This window comes from Eptatretus burgeri, chromosome 2 (assembly GCF_056783735.1).
Source record: "Eptatretus burgeri isolate ZD-2024b chromosome 2, Ebu_testis_v1, whole genome shotgun sequence".
Classification (NCBI taxonomy): Eukaryota; Metazoa; Chordata; class Myxini; order Myxiniformes; family Myxinidae; genus Eptatretus; species Eptatretus burgeri.
Window position 1 is genome coordinate 29,848,062 of NC_140962.1, and position 17,900 is coordinate 29,865,961.

The 17,900-nt window shown below is 41.6% G+C and overlaps 1 protein-coding gene across 1 annotated transcript in view; it reads right to left on the reverse strand.

The window, feature by feature from the left end:
* Nucleotides 1-17,900, reverse strand: part of LOC147031702 (pre-mRNA-processing factor 40 homolog B-like) — a 141,222-nt gene that overhangs the window by 66,412 nt on the left and 56,910 nt on the right. The window contains exons 14-19 of the mRNA XM_085852098.1: nucleotides 17,450-17,614; nucleotides 17,166-17,274; nucleotides 13,540-13,690; nucleotides 4,132-4,265; nucleotides 3,292-3,501; nucleotides 2,840-2,956 (exon numbers count right to left, since the gene is read on the reverse strand). Coding sequence (XP_085708224.1) covers nucleotides 2,840-2,956; nucleotides 3,292-3,501; nucleotides 4,132-4,265; nucleotides 13,540-13,690; nucleotides 17,166-17,274; nucleotides 17,450-17,614 — 886 coding nt within the window. The remainder of the gene's footprint in view (nucleotides 1-2,839; nucleotides 2,957-3,291; nucleotides 3,502-4,131; nucleotides 4,266-13,539; nucleotides 13,691-17,165; nucleotides 17,275-17,449; nucleotides 17,615-17,900) is intronic.

The following is a 17,900-nucleotide window of genomic DNA, read 5'->3' on the forward strand; positions in this document are numbered from 1 at the left end:
CCAAAAAACAAAGTGGACCTCAAAATAATTGGTGGTTGAATTCAATGACCAAATATGCAAATCCTCTTCAAATATCATGTGAATCTGATGAAAATTGACAATTTTAGAAATTCGACCAATGTTGATCTCAAATATAATTGGTGGTTGAATTCAATGACCAAATATGCAAATCCTCTTCAAATATCAAGTGAATTTGATGAAAATTGACAATTTTAGAAATTTGGCCTATGTTGACCTCAAAAATAATTGGTGATTGAATTCATTGACCTGATATGCAAATCCTCTTCAAATTTCAAGTCAATGGGATGAAAGTTAAGGATTTTAGAAATACCACCTTATATTAGTTGTTGACCTTTTCGTCCATGTTGACCTTAAAAATAATTGGCTGGTTGAATTCAGTGATCTGAAAAAAATCCTCTTCAAATTTCAAGTCAATCAGATGAAAATTGAGGATTTTAGAAATATCACCTAAGTTGTTGACCTTTTGGCCTCTGTTAACCTTTTGACCTCAAAACAATAGGTTCTTCCTTATAACAAATTCGACCATGTGGTGAAGTTTCGTGAAGATCGGTTTAAAATTGTGATTTGTAAGCGGTAAACAGACAGACGGACAGAAAGAACTAGAAGGGCACTCGGTATAGCACATACCTCCACCATGCAATGCCTGATCCCCAAGAACACATCAGGCTCAATACATTTTTGAAATATCATGCTATATATCGTTTTTGGCCCTATCTCTCAATGGTGAAGAATCACTTTAAAAATTAAATAATTATTGTATCCAGATTCGGATTCAGATCTTCCCCAAAATCAAACCAATTCATCCTTGCCACACACCCAACATGTCCACTAAGTTTCATCCGAATCCGTCGCCAACCTTTTGAGATATCATGCTATATATTAGTTTAGCCCCATCTCTCAATGGTGAAGAATGACTTAAAAAATTATCAGGTCCGGATCCAGTTTCAGATCTTCACCAAAATCTAATCAATTCGTCCATGTCACACACCCCACCTGTCCAGAAAATTTAATCCGAATCCGTCCACAACTTTTTGAGATATCCTGCACACAAACAAACAAACAGACAGAAAGGGGTGAAAACAACCTCCTTCACCTTTAGTGGTGGAAGTAATGACAAAAATCGACTGACCAATATACTTGAAAAATCTTCGATTTTGCAAATAACAAACAGACAGACAGGGATGAAAATGTAACCTCCTTCACCTTCGGTGGCGGAGGTAATAATTGTGACCAAGATGCCACTCTGGGATGGTTATCATATAGGTATAGACCATTTCAAAAACACCAAACTAGAACTTGCCACCTTGGGTGGTACCAATAAGTGCAAAATCTGATCTGGGCCAATGCACTGTCAGAAGCATCCTCACAGCATAGCAGCTTGCCAGATAGATTTTGGCTAGCACAGTGCCAATTAAGATTCAGCCAAACTACCTCTTATTTTATGTTATTCAGTTTGCACAAAATCACAGGCTTCCACCTTCCCCCAAACCTCAAATACAACATTCACACTGTTCCACTTTCAATACATTCCATACGCATGATCTTCCTAATCCCTCCCAACCCCAAATGCCTTCGCAAAGGAAAGGATAGAAACACCGAATCTGGGACAACTTTGTATCCCTACTCTCCGTCACCACTGGCAAAAAAAACTTCTAACCACATAAAAACAGGAGCAAGTCAATGAGGTCATAAAATATCGAAATTTTGTTCATGCGCAGGATCTGCTCACGTGATTGGTTGAATGGAAGCCTTCTCGATGCCGATTACAGTGATACATGTTTACAGATGCAATGCCCCCCTGTAGGTTGACTTTTACTTATTTAACGACCCCTGTAGGCGGGAACTTTTTAGCATTTTCGGCCAGATTTCAACTGGTTAACGAGCGGAGATTTTGATGTGGTCAATATACCTTCGTTAGGCGCCAAATATGAAGCTTGTGGCCAAGTTTCATCAAAATTGTGTGTTTGGTTCAAGCGATAATGACTGAAGTGTTTCCATACTGACTGATTTATTTATTTACGGACACTGCTCGATCACATAAGCTCACCGGAATAAAGCCCAGGAAGCTAAAAATGGAACTTTCTCACCTGTTCTTCACAAAACCCTTGTTTTGAATCAGGAGAACAGTTCAAATCACATACCAGTACGTTGTATGGGCAGTTCTCAGAAGTCTTGCCTTTTACATCATATGGATCTTGTTAGTGGTGTTATAGTTGGAGCTTCCGCTTTGAGTCTGGGAAGTCGGCGGTTCAAACCCAGACAGAGTCATACCAAAGACTTTAAAAATGGTATGTGCTGCTTCTTTGCTCAACGCTCAGCATTTAAAAGGATAGAGCATGGACAATTCCCATCGGTTGGCATCCATGGGGAGGAGGAAATTCCTCCTGAGAAATGCCTCACTGAGTGCGGTGAGAAAGGCATTGTTGTGATGTGATGTCAAAAACATTGTTGCGATGTCCCTCATACCCAAAGCATCCCGGGAAATGACGGCACTGAGCCAAGCTCAGTGGCTCTGTTCAGTGTTTGTCTCGTCAATATGTCCATGTGTGCGCGAGTGGCAGCTCCATTACGAGCTTTACACCTTTTATAAAAAAACATAAAATAATTAACATGTTGTGCCCTCCTTGGCAACATTCAATCTTGTTCACCCTCTGTCCCTGTCCCCTAATATTACCTTGCTGATCAAAAAAAGACAGCAATAAAATGAAGCGAAAGCATTTTAAAATAGAGAAAGGTTAAAAAAGGTGAACCTATCTAAAAGCAGCTCAAATTATTTTTTAAAGTCATTTTTAAGAATACAAGCCAGAAAGCAACTTACACTGTTGAATGCAAGTTTGACATTCCCTGCATCAAGCGTGGCTGCCCTTTTGTCCACACTTATTATTGAGACAAAATCTTCAAAGGATGTTTTGACTTCTACTGAAAAGTTCTTGTCCTGAGAAATAAATAAACAGATAAAAAACAAAACTTAATACCCTTTCCCCCAACTATTTCTCAATGCAGTCATGTAAAGCTTTAAAGGCAAAAATAATACATTTTCTTACAATGAGAACAACTGAAGTCAACAGAATTTCAGATGGTAGGTAAAATGATGAAGACAGTTAGATCATAAACTAACCCATCTTTTTTAAATTAGCACAAAACTCACTGAAGGTACAAGAATCTTTACACTGAAAAAATAAAAATAAAATTAAAACCCTTCAAGTGAGATTCATCGAGAGGGAAAAGACAAATCATACAGAAAAAGACAAATCATTGACAGGGCCTTGCCTTCAACACATCCTTTATGATCTTTTTCTCCTCGTGATAGCGGGCCTTCAGGTCCTCCACGTAGAACTTGAAAAGGTCGAGGGGGGTTGAACCGGGTTGTCCCAGCATGCGTGAAAAGCGTATGTCTGAGCTGACAACTGGGTAAAGCTCCATCCATGTGGACATGGAATGTAGTTTTCCAGTTGTGTGCAACTCATCCAGGAAAATCTGCTTGAGTGGAGTAAATAAAACAAATGAAATGGAAAAAAAATTAAGCTCCACAGAAAGCATACAACTACCCAGGATTGCAGTTTCACTTTTGCAAAAGCATTAAGTCTTGGATCAAGCACAACGATCAATGCTGAAAGAACTGAGGACTGTGATAATTTTACAACATGTACATCTGCAAATATATTTATCAGCATCATAACTTGCTGTGGACACCAATGTCAGATTTATTTAAACTACTTTAAATTCCTTTTGCCATAATTGGTTTATCAAAGCTTCTGAAATTGTGCAGCAAACAATTAACAAATGATCATTTTTTATACAAGCATCAAATAAGATAGAGCCATGAAAACAGACAAAATAGGTCAGTGAAAGAAATGAGCGAAGTATGTATGAAAGTTCTAAAATAACTTTTGAGAAGGTCACGATGACAAATGAGAGGACGAGGTGCAAATACATGCAACAAAAACTTGGCACATGAAAAAGGAAGTGCATTTGTTGCCATCTTCAAAATTAAGAGAGCTGCCAGTTTCCTTTCAGAAAAGACATTAGAGTCCAAAGTTGTTAAAAAAATCAATGAATTACTAATAATTAAAGAAAAAAACCCTGTTTGTTCCCTCAATGGCAATTCACCTGAAATATTTCCCGATTTTTCCTCTGCTGTCGTCTCTCTCGAACACGGGATCGCTCTTTCTCCTCTTCCTCTTCCTTCTCCAAAGCACGTATATGCTCTTCAAAGCATATGAGTGCATCCTCCTTGTCCATATCTGTGGATAAGGGTGGACTCGTTGACAATTTTCAAAACTGTGCAAATGCAAGCACAATCAATAAATCAAACGATATTTATCTGTGTAAAACTGCACATTAATGTTAATGTGCTAACTTTGATATGAGACAAAAACATCATTGCAGTTCTGTCAAATGTGTGCATTGAGGGGACAGATGTCTTAAAGAAAATTGCCTTTAAACCAGGATTATTATTATTATTATTATTATTATTATTATTACAGTGCTGCTATTTAATAACGAATTTATTTCAATGCATTTATTTATATCAGTACTTTTGTTTGTTTTACCTTTTTTTTTTAAATAATAAAAATACATTTCAACAAATGAGATCAACTCAATATAATAAACAATGAAATGCAGAAAACTTTTTTATGATAAAAAAAAAACTGCAGAGAAATTCAGTAAAATTCCATGATGACTATTTGGTTCAGCACCATTATGATGAAACGGTAACTGCAGGTCGAGCCACACAAGGTGAAATGTGGGGAAAATTTTTTTAAAAGTATATTCATCAAAATATTCTGAGTTGTTGGGAAATTAAATAAAAGTCCATGGAAAGGCAGGGTCATGAGGATTATCACGGCCAAATAAGCACTGCAGGTCGAACCATGTAAGGGTCTATGTATAGCAACTAAAGAAACGGCAAATTGAAGGGACATGCCTCGCCAGGTTTAGTACGAAAACCACATCTGGGAGGAAGGAAGAATGGCACCTGAGAGGAGGTAAACTGGAAGGAGGGCACCTTACAGTAGTCACAGAATACAGTGCTCCATACCTTGTTGCGATGGGATTAGCAAAGGTAATTTTTATCCATGTTCCATACATACTTTCAAAAAAGCATTTAACATACAATTCCAGCTGACAAGTGTATTAACAAAAAAAAACAAAACAAAAAAAAAATAAACTATTTGAACTTGATATTTCAGTCATGACACAAATTTTCGAAGTTTCTGACTTGAATGATCAGTCCTGAAAAAAAAATAAAAAGTACACTACCCCGATGCCAAATATTAAAAAAAAACAAGCAATCATCCAGCACGCGACATTGCCGGGGCGTCTTCGGTGTCCGGCGATGCAGCCTTGCAGCACATAGTCGGATTTTGGAAGGAGCGGTGTACAAGAATTGATTGATTAATTGCATCATTAAAATAAATAAATAATATTCGTAAAATAATGAATTTCTTAATCAATTGATTGATAGAATACTGACCACTGTTTCATCCAAATCTGCAACTTTTTGAAAAGAAAGTAATTAATCAAAAAATTAAATAATTCATTGATCAATCAATAAATCAACTAGAAGTGCACTCTGTGGAGCGCACACCTCCGCCACGTAATGCCTGATCCATGAGAACATATCGGGCCCGGTGCATTTTTGAAATATCATGCTATACAGTACGAATAGTTTTTGTTCCTCTCTCTCAATGGTGAAGAATCACTTTGAAAAATAAATGATTCGCGTATCCAGATCCGGATTTTCACAAAAATCAAATCAATTCGTCCTTGCGACACACCCAACCTGTCCACCAAGTTGTATCCGAATCCGTCCACAACTTTTGAGATATGGTGCTATATATCATTTTTGGCCCTATCTCTCAACGGTGAAGAATCACAAAAAAATTCTCGAAGTCGGATCCGGATCTTCACCAAAATCTAATCAGCTCTTCCTTGTCACACACCGAAAATGTCCACAAAATTTCATCCGGATCCATCCACAACTTTTGAGATATCGTGTGCACAGACAAACAGACAGAAAGGGGTGAAAACATCTTCACCTTTGGTGGCAGAAGCAAAAATACCCTTTATAACCAAATCACTTGTTCACTGTTGGATCCAAATATCAGCTTCCAAGCTCAAAAGGTGACTGATATATTGTCAGGATGTGATATACAAGAAATAATTAATAAATCGATAATAATTATGTAATGAATCAATTAATTGATCAATCAAAAAATAGAACTTTTTGTCAAAGTACATCTTCATTTTTGTCAGCAAATTTCAGCTTCCTAGCTCAAAGGATGGCTGAGATATCGCCCGGACAAACAAACAAACAAAGTGAAAACTGAGGATTCCCCTCCTTCGGCGCCCGAAGATGGCGCCACGTATCACCTGGATACGGAATTGGGAAGGAGTGGTGTACAATCAGGTCAGGTATGGGAGCATGTGCCAGAACAGCGCGTTGCTGTGTCCACTTTCCGCCGGTACTCCAGGGGCCTCCGTCTGGCCTTCCCCCAGGCAGATGCCAGGCCCATCCCTATCTCCTCGAGATGCTGGTCAACCTGCGGCAACCACGAGGCACGTGGTCGGCCCATTGGCCTCCTCCACTCACGAGACTGCCTCGCTGAGAGAATCTGGTGAGCAGGATCAGCGTCAGGAAAACGAGCCACATGTCATAACAGCCGCAACTGACGCTCACGGACAATGCAGGTAACAAATCTCATCCGGGTCTCTCTCAGCAACCGCTCGTTGGACACAAAATCTGACCAGCGATAGCCAAGGATTCTCCGAAGAGACCTGGTACCAAAGGAATTAAGTCTCCGTCTCAGATCCTTGGTCAGAGTCCAAGTCTCGCATCCATAGAGCAAGACTGGAAGCACCAAGGACCTGAAGACTCAGACTTTCATCCTCCCGCACAGGTACCGGCAGCACCACACCCCATGATCCAGTGAATCCATGACTCCCCAGGTCCGATCCAGACGTCTATTGACCTCTGACTCACAGCCAGCAGCGACATGAATATCACTGCCAAGGCAAGTGAATCTCTCCACGACCTCAACATCCTCACCACAAACAGACACAGACAGGACAGCAGCATCCTAGATGTCATGGAAAGCCTGGATCTTAGTTTTGACCCAAGAAACCCGTAATCCCAGCGGCTCCGACTCCTCATTCAGCACCTTGAGGGCCCCCAAAAGGATATCTAAAGTCTCCGCAAAGATGACTGCATCATCTGCAAAATCAAGGTCAGAGATCTTGACATTCCCAAACGATGCACCGCAGCTTGATCTCTCCGACATCCTCCCTGAAATCCAATCCATACAAGTGCTGAAAAGTGTGGGGGCCAGTACACACCCCTGACGAACTCCAGTAACAACTGGAAATAAGTCAGAGATGGTACCACCACACTTCACAGCACTCTCAGTACCAGAGTAGAGTTCACACATCAGATCGACCAGTTTTGGTGGCACCCCACGAAGACCAAGAATCCTCCAGAGGACATCCCGATTCACTGAATCGAACGCTTTACAGAGATCAACATAGGCTGCAAGCAGCCCCTGCCGAAACTCTCGTCTGCGTTCGGTGAGGACACGAAGTGCAAGGATACGGTCAATCGTTGACCTCTTTGGTGTAAAGCCTGACTGCTTTGGACGCTGGTGCTCAAGCAGATGGTGGCGAATCCTATCAAGAATTATCTGAGCAAAGACCTTGCCCGGCACTGAGAGCAGCGTCACCCCTCGGTAGTTGTTGCAGTCTTGGCGATCACCCTTCCCTTTCCAGAGAGGGACAACAAGGCCCCTCTTCCAATCAGTTGGGATGATGCCTGTGTTCCAGGCAGAGCACAAAACTGCATGCAACGACATGAGTGCAGCATTTCCACCAGCCTTGAGAAGTTCAGCATGGATGCCACAGATCCCTGAAGCTTTACCCTGTTTCAATCGGTTCACCGCAGCCCATGTTTCCACAAGTGAAGGTGGACCACAATTGCTTGGAGGGTCAGCAACAGGGATTGTAACACCAATGACGTCCAACTCGACAGCTGGTGGATCAGCCTGGTACAACCGCTCAAAGTAACCGGCCCAGCGGGCCTTCACTTCAGACTCCTCTGTTAAGAGCCGACCAACCACTGCTCCAACTGCAGTGCTCCGCGGGATGGGCTTGGATGATCGCAATGCGCGAATTCCCCTGAAAGCGGGACGAGAATCACCTGTCCACAGGTGATGCTCCACCCCCTCACAGATTCCTCGCACATAGGCCTCCTTGTCCACCCTCAGTGCACGTACAGTTTTACGCCTCAGCTCCCTGAACAGCTCAGCTCTGCCATTCAGCCTGGCCCTGCGACTCTGGTCAATGGTATCCAGTGTCCCTTGAGAGACAAAATTCTTCTTTGCCCTGCGGTGCGTTCCAAGACATCCACCGGCAACATCAAGGACGGTGGTCTTGAAGGTAATCCATAACTCTTCAGGACCCCTCAAAGCACCCAGACACCCCAAATGTCCACTCAGCCTGTTCGCAAACTCCTCAGCTACTCTCTCATCCCTGAGCTTGCCAACATCCAGCCTAGGCTGGGATGGTACCATTCTCCAGGATTTAAGGTGCAGCTTTAGGAGTTGCTACAACGAGCCGGTGGTCAGTATTGAGGAACTGAGCACTTCGGTAGACCCTGCAGTTCTGGATCATCCTCCAGCGACCGTCAACGAGGACATGGTCAATCTCCTTTGCCACACCGCCAGCGTTGGAATACCAAGTCCAGTGATGAGCTTGTGGGTGCAGAAACCATGAACCAGCCACCCTAAGTCCATGACTTCTTGCAAAGTCAAGGAACTTAGTGCTATTCTGATTCATAGTTCCTGACCCATGGGGACCAACAAACACCTCATAACCATCCCTATCAGTTCTAGTCGATGCATTGAAATCCCCCAAGACTAGAAGTGTATCTCGTCTGGGGCACTGATCAACCACAGACTCGAGCGTGGCGTAGAATACATCCTTCACGGTGAGGTCACTCGCCTCAGTCGGAGCATCGACAGAGACCAGGGAAATGACATCTAAGGAGTGACGAATCCTTAGTCTCATAATACGCTCGTTGACCGGTGTTACCTCAATTATCACTGGAGTCAGCTTATTGGACACAGCTACAGCAACTCCTTGAGTATGGTAACCATCAGAGCGACTGGTCCAATAGTCGGTGTAACCACCCACCATTATCTCGCCGCAATCCGGTCTCCGAACCTCAGAGAGAGCTGCAATCCCGATGTCCAAACGCTTGAGCTCAGATGATAACAGAGACAGGTGATCCTCTCTTAGGGATAGGACATTCCAGGCACCCACCCGAAGGGACCGCCTCAGGTTAACCCAAGGAGATCGCCGTCTGGTGGAAGACACCTCAGCACCACTCCGACACACTCTCCCGCAATCTGACCCAGGGAGGTTACCCCGTGGTTTTCCTCCTTTCATCAAAGATTGGGGGTCCCGAAGGCTTTGCCCCAATCCCGTCATCTCGTGCGCTACCCTGCGAAGGGAAGCTGCACAGGAGGTACTCCCACGGAGTGGGTTTTCTGATTTTTTTGCATTTGTGTGTTTTGCGGAACGAAGGGTTTTACAGTGGCTGGAGTGCAAATCCTGCCACCAACCTCCGAATAAAAAAGTAACCCAACTGCAGAAGGACGTCCGCAGACACAGTTGGGCACTAGATATGGATGGCCGTTGGCTCACAAGGAGCTCCTCCGCCCTTCGACAGGTTTTGTTTTTAATCCTGTTGGGTGTCCATATCCAAACACCCTCCTCACCAGAAAACCTGGTGGGGGAGACTGTTTAGTCGCCGACAACCCGACCATGGAACAGGTTAGTACAGGTTTACATGGTACCTGTAGCAGGTCACAGATCTAACCTGACCTGACAATCATTGTACAATAATTAAGGGGAATTACTGCATTAGAATTCTCTGCAGGTCAAGGAGTAACAAAGGCATACTACATGCAGCACATGCAGGAAAAGGACTGATCCCCACAACAGAGTATTTACTCACCTTTGTTCCAAGCATAACACAAAATTGACACAGAACAGTATGTCAGACTTTTCAATTAATTTGAGTAGTTTTTAAGTTCTTGTTTTTAAAATGAGTTGGGAAGATAAGTACATCTTGGAGATCCTGATCACTGAAGAAGAAACGTTTTCATTAATCCTGCAAAAGTTGAATGCAGAAGTCAGCAACACTGGATGGCAAAAGAGGGGGCTCATGACAGCATGAAAGGCATAAACACAGCAGAGAAAAACAGATCCGGCCATGGGCCCAGCATGCCCGAAGTGGTCCCTGCCCTGGGACCAGCGCTGCCAAAATAATCCCCTCCCTTGACCACAAAACAGTGCCCGACCCTGGGTCCGATATGCCCCCTATCCCTGACGGGCCCAAAATGGTCTCGCCCTTGGGCACAACGCGGTCCCTGACCCTGGGCCCAACACACCCGGAGCATTCCCTGCCCATTGGCTCAACAAATCCAAAATAGCCCTGTTCCTGGGCCCAGCACACCCCAAACAGTCCCGCCCCTGGGCCCAATACACCTGAAATGGTCCCACACTTGGGCTCAACTGCCCAAAAGAGTCCCACCCCTGGATCCAACACCCTCAAAACGGTCCTGTCCCTAGGTCCAACACAGGAAATGGTCCCACCTCTGGGCCATCTCATGTTAAAACATATTTTGTACATCTATAGCTTCGTTTTCATCAAACCATATTTCTCCCAATGCAAATGGAGAAAGATTACAATGTCGACAAGCAAGCCCATTGTGATTGTAAGCTGCCATAGAACCATCGCAATACATAGAAGCAGCACTCTAAAGTTTACGACTTGGACAAAAGCAAGTCTACTTTGATCAGAGAAAGCCACTACAAAGCTACTGCAATGACGTGAAGCAACCACATTGCCAAAGTTTTTTTTTTCTCAGGTAGGGTTTTGGGCAGCAGTGCAGTGCCTTTTCTTTGTCACATCACAATCCATCTTTCCAAATGTCAAATTGTTAATTTATTCTACCATTATGATAAAGCCTGCTTCTTATAATTTAAACAACATTTATGAACAGTGAACAGCGTTAAAAATAGGGGCAATACCCCTGGGCACTCATCTGATAGTGGTTGGATAAGAAAACCAGGGAACCATTGGTAGGCGTGGATGACCCACAAAATATGTAACGGAAAACTAAGTAAATACCGATGGATTTTATTTGAATGCAGTGAACAAACCTTGGTACAACATTGGTGATGAAGGTTTGGGTCAACTTTCATCGAAATCATGTGTGTAGCTTCTGAGAAGGAAGCAAATAGCTATTTTGGGGAGGAAACTCCCCACATAAACCTCCTTAGACCTAAATTTTATGTTACGGCGTGAACGAACTTTTGTACATCACGGGTGATGAAGGTTGTGGTCAAGTTTCATCGAAAGTGTGTGTGTAGTTTCGGAGAAGTAACAAGATACCTATTTTGTGATTAAACCCCAATAAACCCCCTTGGGCCCTGATTTTATTTTAATGCAGTGAACAAACTTAGGTACATACAGGGTGATGAAGGTTGTGGTCAAGTTCCATCAAAATTGTGTTTGTAGTTTCAGAAAAGAAGTTGCAAGTGTTTGTGGACAGACAGACAATGTCTGTCGGAGGGTATATCCATGTGTGGATAGTCGAAATATACGTTTGTAACCTAAAAACAAAGTTTAAAACTACAACGGCACTCTTTCATGTTCCAACGTCGACAAATATGCCCAACCCACATTATCACATCATTATACATACTTGTACCAAGTTTGATTGAAATCCCTCCAGCTGTTCTCAAGTTTCACATTTTACCTGACATTCCCTCTGACCTTTGACCCCTTGATGCCAAAATCTAATTAGTTCATTTTTGTGTAATTTTTGTGTAATTTTTGTGACACATCATCACATCAGCTGCCCCGAACTACATTCCAGGTGAGCTAAAATTAGGTTATCTTTTATGAACAAGCATTGTAAACAAAAAAAAATATTCAGCCTGATTCTTTCAGCAACATTTGCACCATTTGCTACGTGAGTTTCGGAGGGTATACATTTTTTAGACTTTTGAGCTAAACGTCAATTTCCATCCGGGTATTTTGTTGCATGTTGTCGATCATTTTCTGTGGCCTTATGTAAATTATCCTATTTTTCTCCATTTTTTGTGAGCAAAGGCCTTCTAAAGCAGATGAACAAACTTTTGCACCTCGCTGTGCCTCACTTATTTCTCAGTTTCATCATGGACAGTGATGGTCATTCTCAGCAAACCCAGATCAGAACATGGAACACAACTTCAATTAGAAATTGAAGGGAAACAATAGTTTCTAAAATAACATCTTCCCTGGAATAATGGTTCATCAGCACAGCGTAATCCCCAAATGGACTCCGTTATGACCGTGCATCACAGCGAAGAAAATGGGAGCGCTATAGCAGGACATCTGCAGCAAGCCGTGCAGTGCACAGTACACCACTTTATCGCATGAGAATAAAGCTTCCTTAAAGTGCCAAGAGTTTAGTCTTTGAGATGATGTCGATGCGCAAGCACTACTCTCAGCGGGTGTGGTTGGACTCCGAGATGTCTTTCCGTGACTAGCACATGGTGGCCATATGCAAAAGTAGCACATTATTTACTGCAAAACAATGGAATATCCATAATGGCAACAATGCCTGCCCGAAATGAACACACTATTCGCTGTGGGAATAAACTCTGCACTTGCCATGTGGATACTGTCAATAAATTTCAGACTCAACCATTAATGATATAAAAGTTATTGCACTTAGAAGGTTATTGTTTGAGCACAAGATGGGAAAGGGTGGAAGAGATTTTTCACTTAAAAAAGATAAAACTAATAATAATAATAATAATAATAATAATAACAACAATAACTAACTTGAGGGGAGGGGGGTACTACTCAACTGGAAGCTGCACAGATAGATGCATGTACACAGTACACGAGTACAGTATGGTGTGTAGCATGAGAATACCAACTGTAGAATGTTTTTTTTGTTTGTTTTCAGTAGCTCCATACCATGAGGTTGGTTGCAGCAGCTGTTACGCACAATCTGTAACAGCAGACATCGCTGCACTGCCAATCTCGTGCTGCTTCATTTTGTACAAACACCCATTTCAACACAATAAAATATACAAGCAACTGCATAAAATATATGAGACATATATCGAGCTTAAGAAATGCCATCTGGAATTGGGAAAAAAATTTAAATTAAATTATTCTGGAGGCACATTGAAAAGAAAGCAAAGCAAACACAAATGTATTTTAAATTGACCTTTCAAATAACTGGCCATCAATAACCGAACTGCTACTGGCACTGTGGAGAACTCTTCTTTGCAACTGCCAGATACAAAGAAAAAAAATAATAAAAAGAATAATTATGCTATTAATTAGATATTTAACAGAAAACAAAAACCACAAAAAAAAAAAGAATTATTTGCAATAGTTAAACACATTTGCAAAACGACCCATCATAAAATTCAGTTAAGAGACATATTACATACTTTGCAGCTCCTCATCCTCAGCAAACGTTGGGTTATCCATAAGGTATTGCTGGGCCTCAGACCACGTGGTGCGATAAGTCACGCTTGTCATGCTGTCCAAGATGCTCTTCAAAGCCTGGATGTTTCTTCTCCGTAGCCGCTTAGCTTCTTCCTGTACCATCAGAGGGTCCAAAGCATTATAGTCCAATGAGACCAACTTTTTTGTTTCTTTCTCCTTGAAAACACAAATGTCTAACATGGTCACACTGAGGGAACACCATGTCAAATTATATTCCAAAAGATCAGTGACAAATTCTGAGTGAAATCTAAGAAATACAGGGGAAACTAGAGGGGGAGCACTCGGGAGAGTGCAAAACCTCCGCCGCCAATACTGCTGGGTCACTCAAGTGAACCTTATATTTTATTCATTAAATATGATGTCAACAGTGCTGACAGTTATAGTTCTTTTCTCCAACATTTTTTTTTTGGGGGGGGGGGGGTTGGAAATCACTTAAAACATGTAGGAATGCAAAAAAAAAAGAAATCGAAATTTTGTTGAAAAAAATTGCAAAAATTTTTTTTCTCTAACAATTTTCTTTTTTTTTGGGGGGGGGGGTTGGAAATCACTTAAAAGATGTAGATATGCAAAAAAAAATTTCTCTAACAATTTTTGGGGGGGGGTAACAATTTTTTTGGGGGGGGGGGGGTTGGAAATCACTTAAAACATGTAGAAATGCAAAAAAAAAAAAAAATTTTCTCTAACAATTTTTTTTGGGGGGGGGGGCAAGGCCAAAATTTAATGGCATGATCCTTGGACCATACTTAACCCCCCGCCACCAAGTTTCGTCGAAATCCGTCGAGGAGTTTTTCCGTAATACTGTTCACAAACAAACACACAAACACACAAACAAACAAACAAACAAACAGAAAGGGGTGAAAACAGTAACCTCCATCCATCTTCGAAGATGGCGGAGGTTAATAAACATTGTTGTAGGTGTGCAATTAAGACCTGAAACAAGATATTTATTCACCACAATTTTGTTGAGGTAAATTTAAAGATTAGTATTCTGTGTGGTACAGTAATGATATAGCAGAACTGTGTGGTACAGTTCTGCTGTGTGGTACAGCAGAAAATAAGGTAGAGGTAGGGGTTGCAGGGAGTGGTGGGGGTGGGGGGAGATTCTAACTTCATACAAATTCGATATTAAACCCCAAAGTTTAAAAAGGCAGGGGTGAGGGGGAAGCTGGGAGGGAGCGGGGTGAGGGACTTCATCAATTTTTTTTTGTTAATTCAGGTTATGAAAGAAGCACCGGAATCTCAACATAAAACTAAAAATTAAATATTGTGACCAAGACGTATGACAGCTGTATTTTCTATCAAGCAATATTTTGTGAAGGGAAACTAATTTTAGCACAACAAATTCAAAAGACATTTTGAAGTTTATGAAGTTCCATCAAGAAAAACGATTAAGAGATGTGTGCCAAACCTGCATGAAATAGCCATTGCAAAGTGTGAAATGCCAAAAGGGAGGACATAAACTGCCGGAATGCCGGTGAAGGTGGAAAAGGTGTGACACACAATCATTGCAGCCCAAGAGAATCAGTCCACTGATCATCACAAAAAGTCAGCACCAGGAGAGAAATATCAATTAAATAATGATGGTTGAAGTGCATACTCTTCCTTATAAAAATCCAGATTGCCTATTCTAGAATATTTACAAAACCTGAGAGTATCCTTGAAAAACTCTCAACTTAGCAGTTGTGGCTGTGTACATGCATACTGCAGCATGTGTGGATGTGCAGGCATTCATGGATGAGGTAGTGAGTCGTTAATTGTTATTTTAAAAGATAGTGTTTGATTTTGGAAGGGGAGAGAGAAACAGAAAAAACAAGGACAAATGTGTCCAAGAGCCGCGTCCTAAAGGCAATAACAACAACTTCCGATATTTCGTCACGTGCCTTGATGGAGCCAATAGCGAGACCCGTCATGGAGGCTCCCGTTCATGACGAGAAAATCGTGTATTTACGAAATTACAACACATTAAATGGAATAATCTTTAAATAGTAACGTGAACTTTTCGAAACTTTAAAGCAAATGTCCGAATATATTTAAAAGTTCATGATAGACGCTCTCAAAAGGCACCCTCAATGCGAGGATGTGTACAGGTGTTTAGTATTTAAGGAGATCCGGATCCTGTATATAAAAGAGCTGAGTCCTAAAGGTTTTGTCTTCAACAGAAGAAGAAGAACAAGAAGAAGAACAAGAAGAAGAAGAACAACAACACAGAGCTCTCTTAGAGCCAGCGTTCGCTATGCGAGACGCAGCTAAAAATCAGATTCCGAAATAACAAATCTACATATCCATAGGAAAGCAATCAGGAAAAAACACAAACAAACAAAAAAAAAAACCTCACTGTGCCTCTTCAACAATATGTTTTATAGAGAAAAAGAGAAATGCAGTCAAAGCCAAAACATAAAAAAAAAACAACTAGAAGGGCACTTGGTAGAGCGCATACCTCCGCCACGCAATTCCTGATCCACGAGAACATATCGGACCTATTACATTTTTGAAATATCATGCTATATATATTGGTTCTGACCCCATCTCTCAAAGGTGAAGAAACGCTTTCAAAATTTTAATAATTCTTGTATCCAGATCCAGATTGGGATCTTCACCAAAATCAAATCAATTCGTTCTTGTCACACATTCAACCTGTCCACCAAGTTTCATCCAAATCCGTCCACAACTTGAGATATCGTGCTATATATCAGTTTAACCTTATCTCATTCTCCATGGTGAAGAATCACTTTCAAAATTTTAATAATTCTTGTATCAAGATCCGGATTCGGATCTTCACCAAATTTGAATAAATTCTTCCTTATCACACACCCAATTTGTCCACAAAGTGTAGTCCGAATCCGTCCGCAACTTTTTGAGATATCCTGCACAGACAGACAGACAAACAAAGAAAGACAGAAAGGGGTGAAAACATAACCTCCTTCACCTTCAGTGGTGGAGGTAAAACCCCTCCACTATAAATAGAGACAAGAAAGGAATGGCCCTTGACAACATGCAGATGTACATAGAGCCACAGGGTGAAGAGACTACACCAATTAGAAAATACAGGATTAATGGTCTCAACTTGGATGTGATACATATTCAAGGTATATTAAAAAAAAAAAACCAACTTATGGATGAATCAGATAACTTTGTCAAACCATGCACAAGGCCGGTGATGCGCACGAGTTGAGCCCATAGGCCTTGCACAATACCTCAAACCACTTGCGATGCATGCCCGTGCGCACGCACGCACGCACACGCACACACCGAGGGACGGGCACGGATAACTTTGACTTGATCGACACGCTTCAAAAGTTCAAAAATCAACGAAAGGATAAATTAGATGTAAAAAACCTATTATGGTTACATTAGACAACATTATCAAACAGTGCTTAAGGCTGCTTGTGGGGTGCTGTATTAAAGTTGATTTGTGTACGGACTCATGATTCACACAACCACGCTACACACTAATTGCAATACCTTCTCCCGTCCAATCGGGAAAGGCGAGGCTGATTAAAACTAATTATTGTTACAAGCATTAGTCTCAGGAATTCCACAAAAGCATTTTTGTTTCCTGCATTCTTACCTTTTCCTTTTTTGCAATGTAAAACAGAACGTCTTCATAGATCTCATTGCGCTCTCGTTCTGGGACATTATTCCAAACTTCAAAATTACCAAAAAGCTGTTCAGCTTTCCTGTTTGCATGGTGTGTGGATTGGGAAGGAATTAAATAAGAAGCAAATAAAAGAAAGCATCTATTGTTCAAAAAAAACCCAAAAAACTTTAATAACATTCACTCACGATCTCATAGGCAGATCATGTACAATGATAACGAAAGTTTCCATCACAAATAGTTGTTCAAACAGTCACCTGTATTTCACATAAGAGTTCATCTTGTCATGTGCTTCAAGGAACCGTTGAAGCTTTTCCTTCGCCTCCTTTGCCCTCGTTCTGGCCTCTTCCTTCTCCTCTTTGTCCCGTTGTGTTTTGTAACCATTGAAAGCTTGCTTCTTTTCACTCAGCTTTGGAAGAGCACTAAAAATTCGAGAAGAACCAAAATTAAATCGCTCTTTCTCGACAGGTTGAGTGCTGCTAAAGCAGCACCGCAGCTCACCAACCATGGCATCTTTAACGTCCACCTAGTGCTAGTTGATGGGTCTCCAGCTTAACGTCCACTCGAGGGACGGCACACTTTGTGGTGCAATGCTCTGCCTGTGAAACAAGTCAAAAGCATATAGTCGCACGGAGAATCACACCTAGGTTATACAACTCGGAGGCAAGTGCACTAGTTCTGCACCATCACGTCAGCCTTCAATACAAC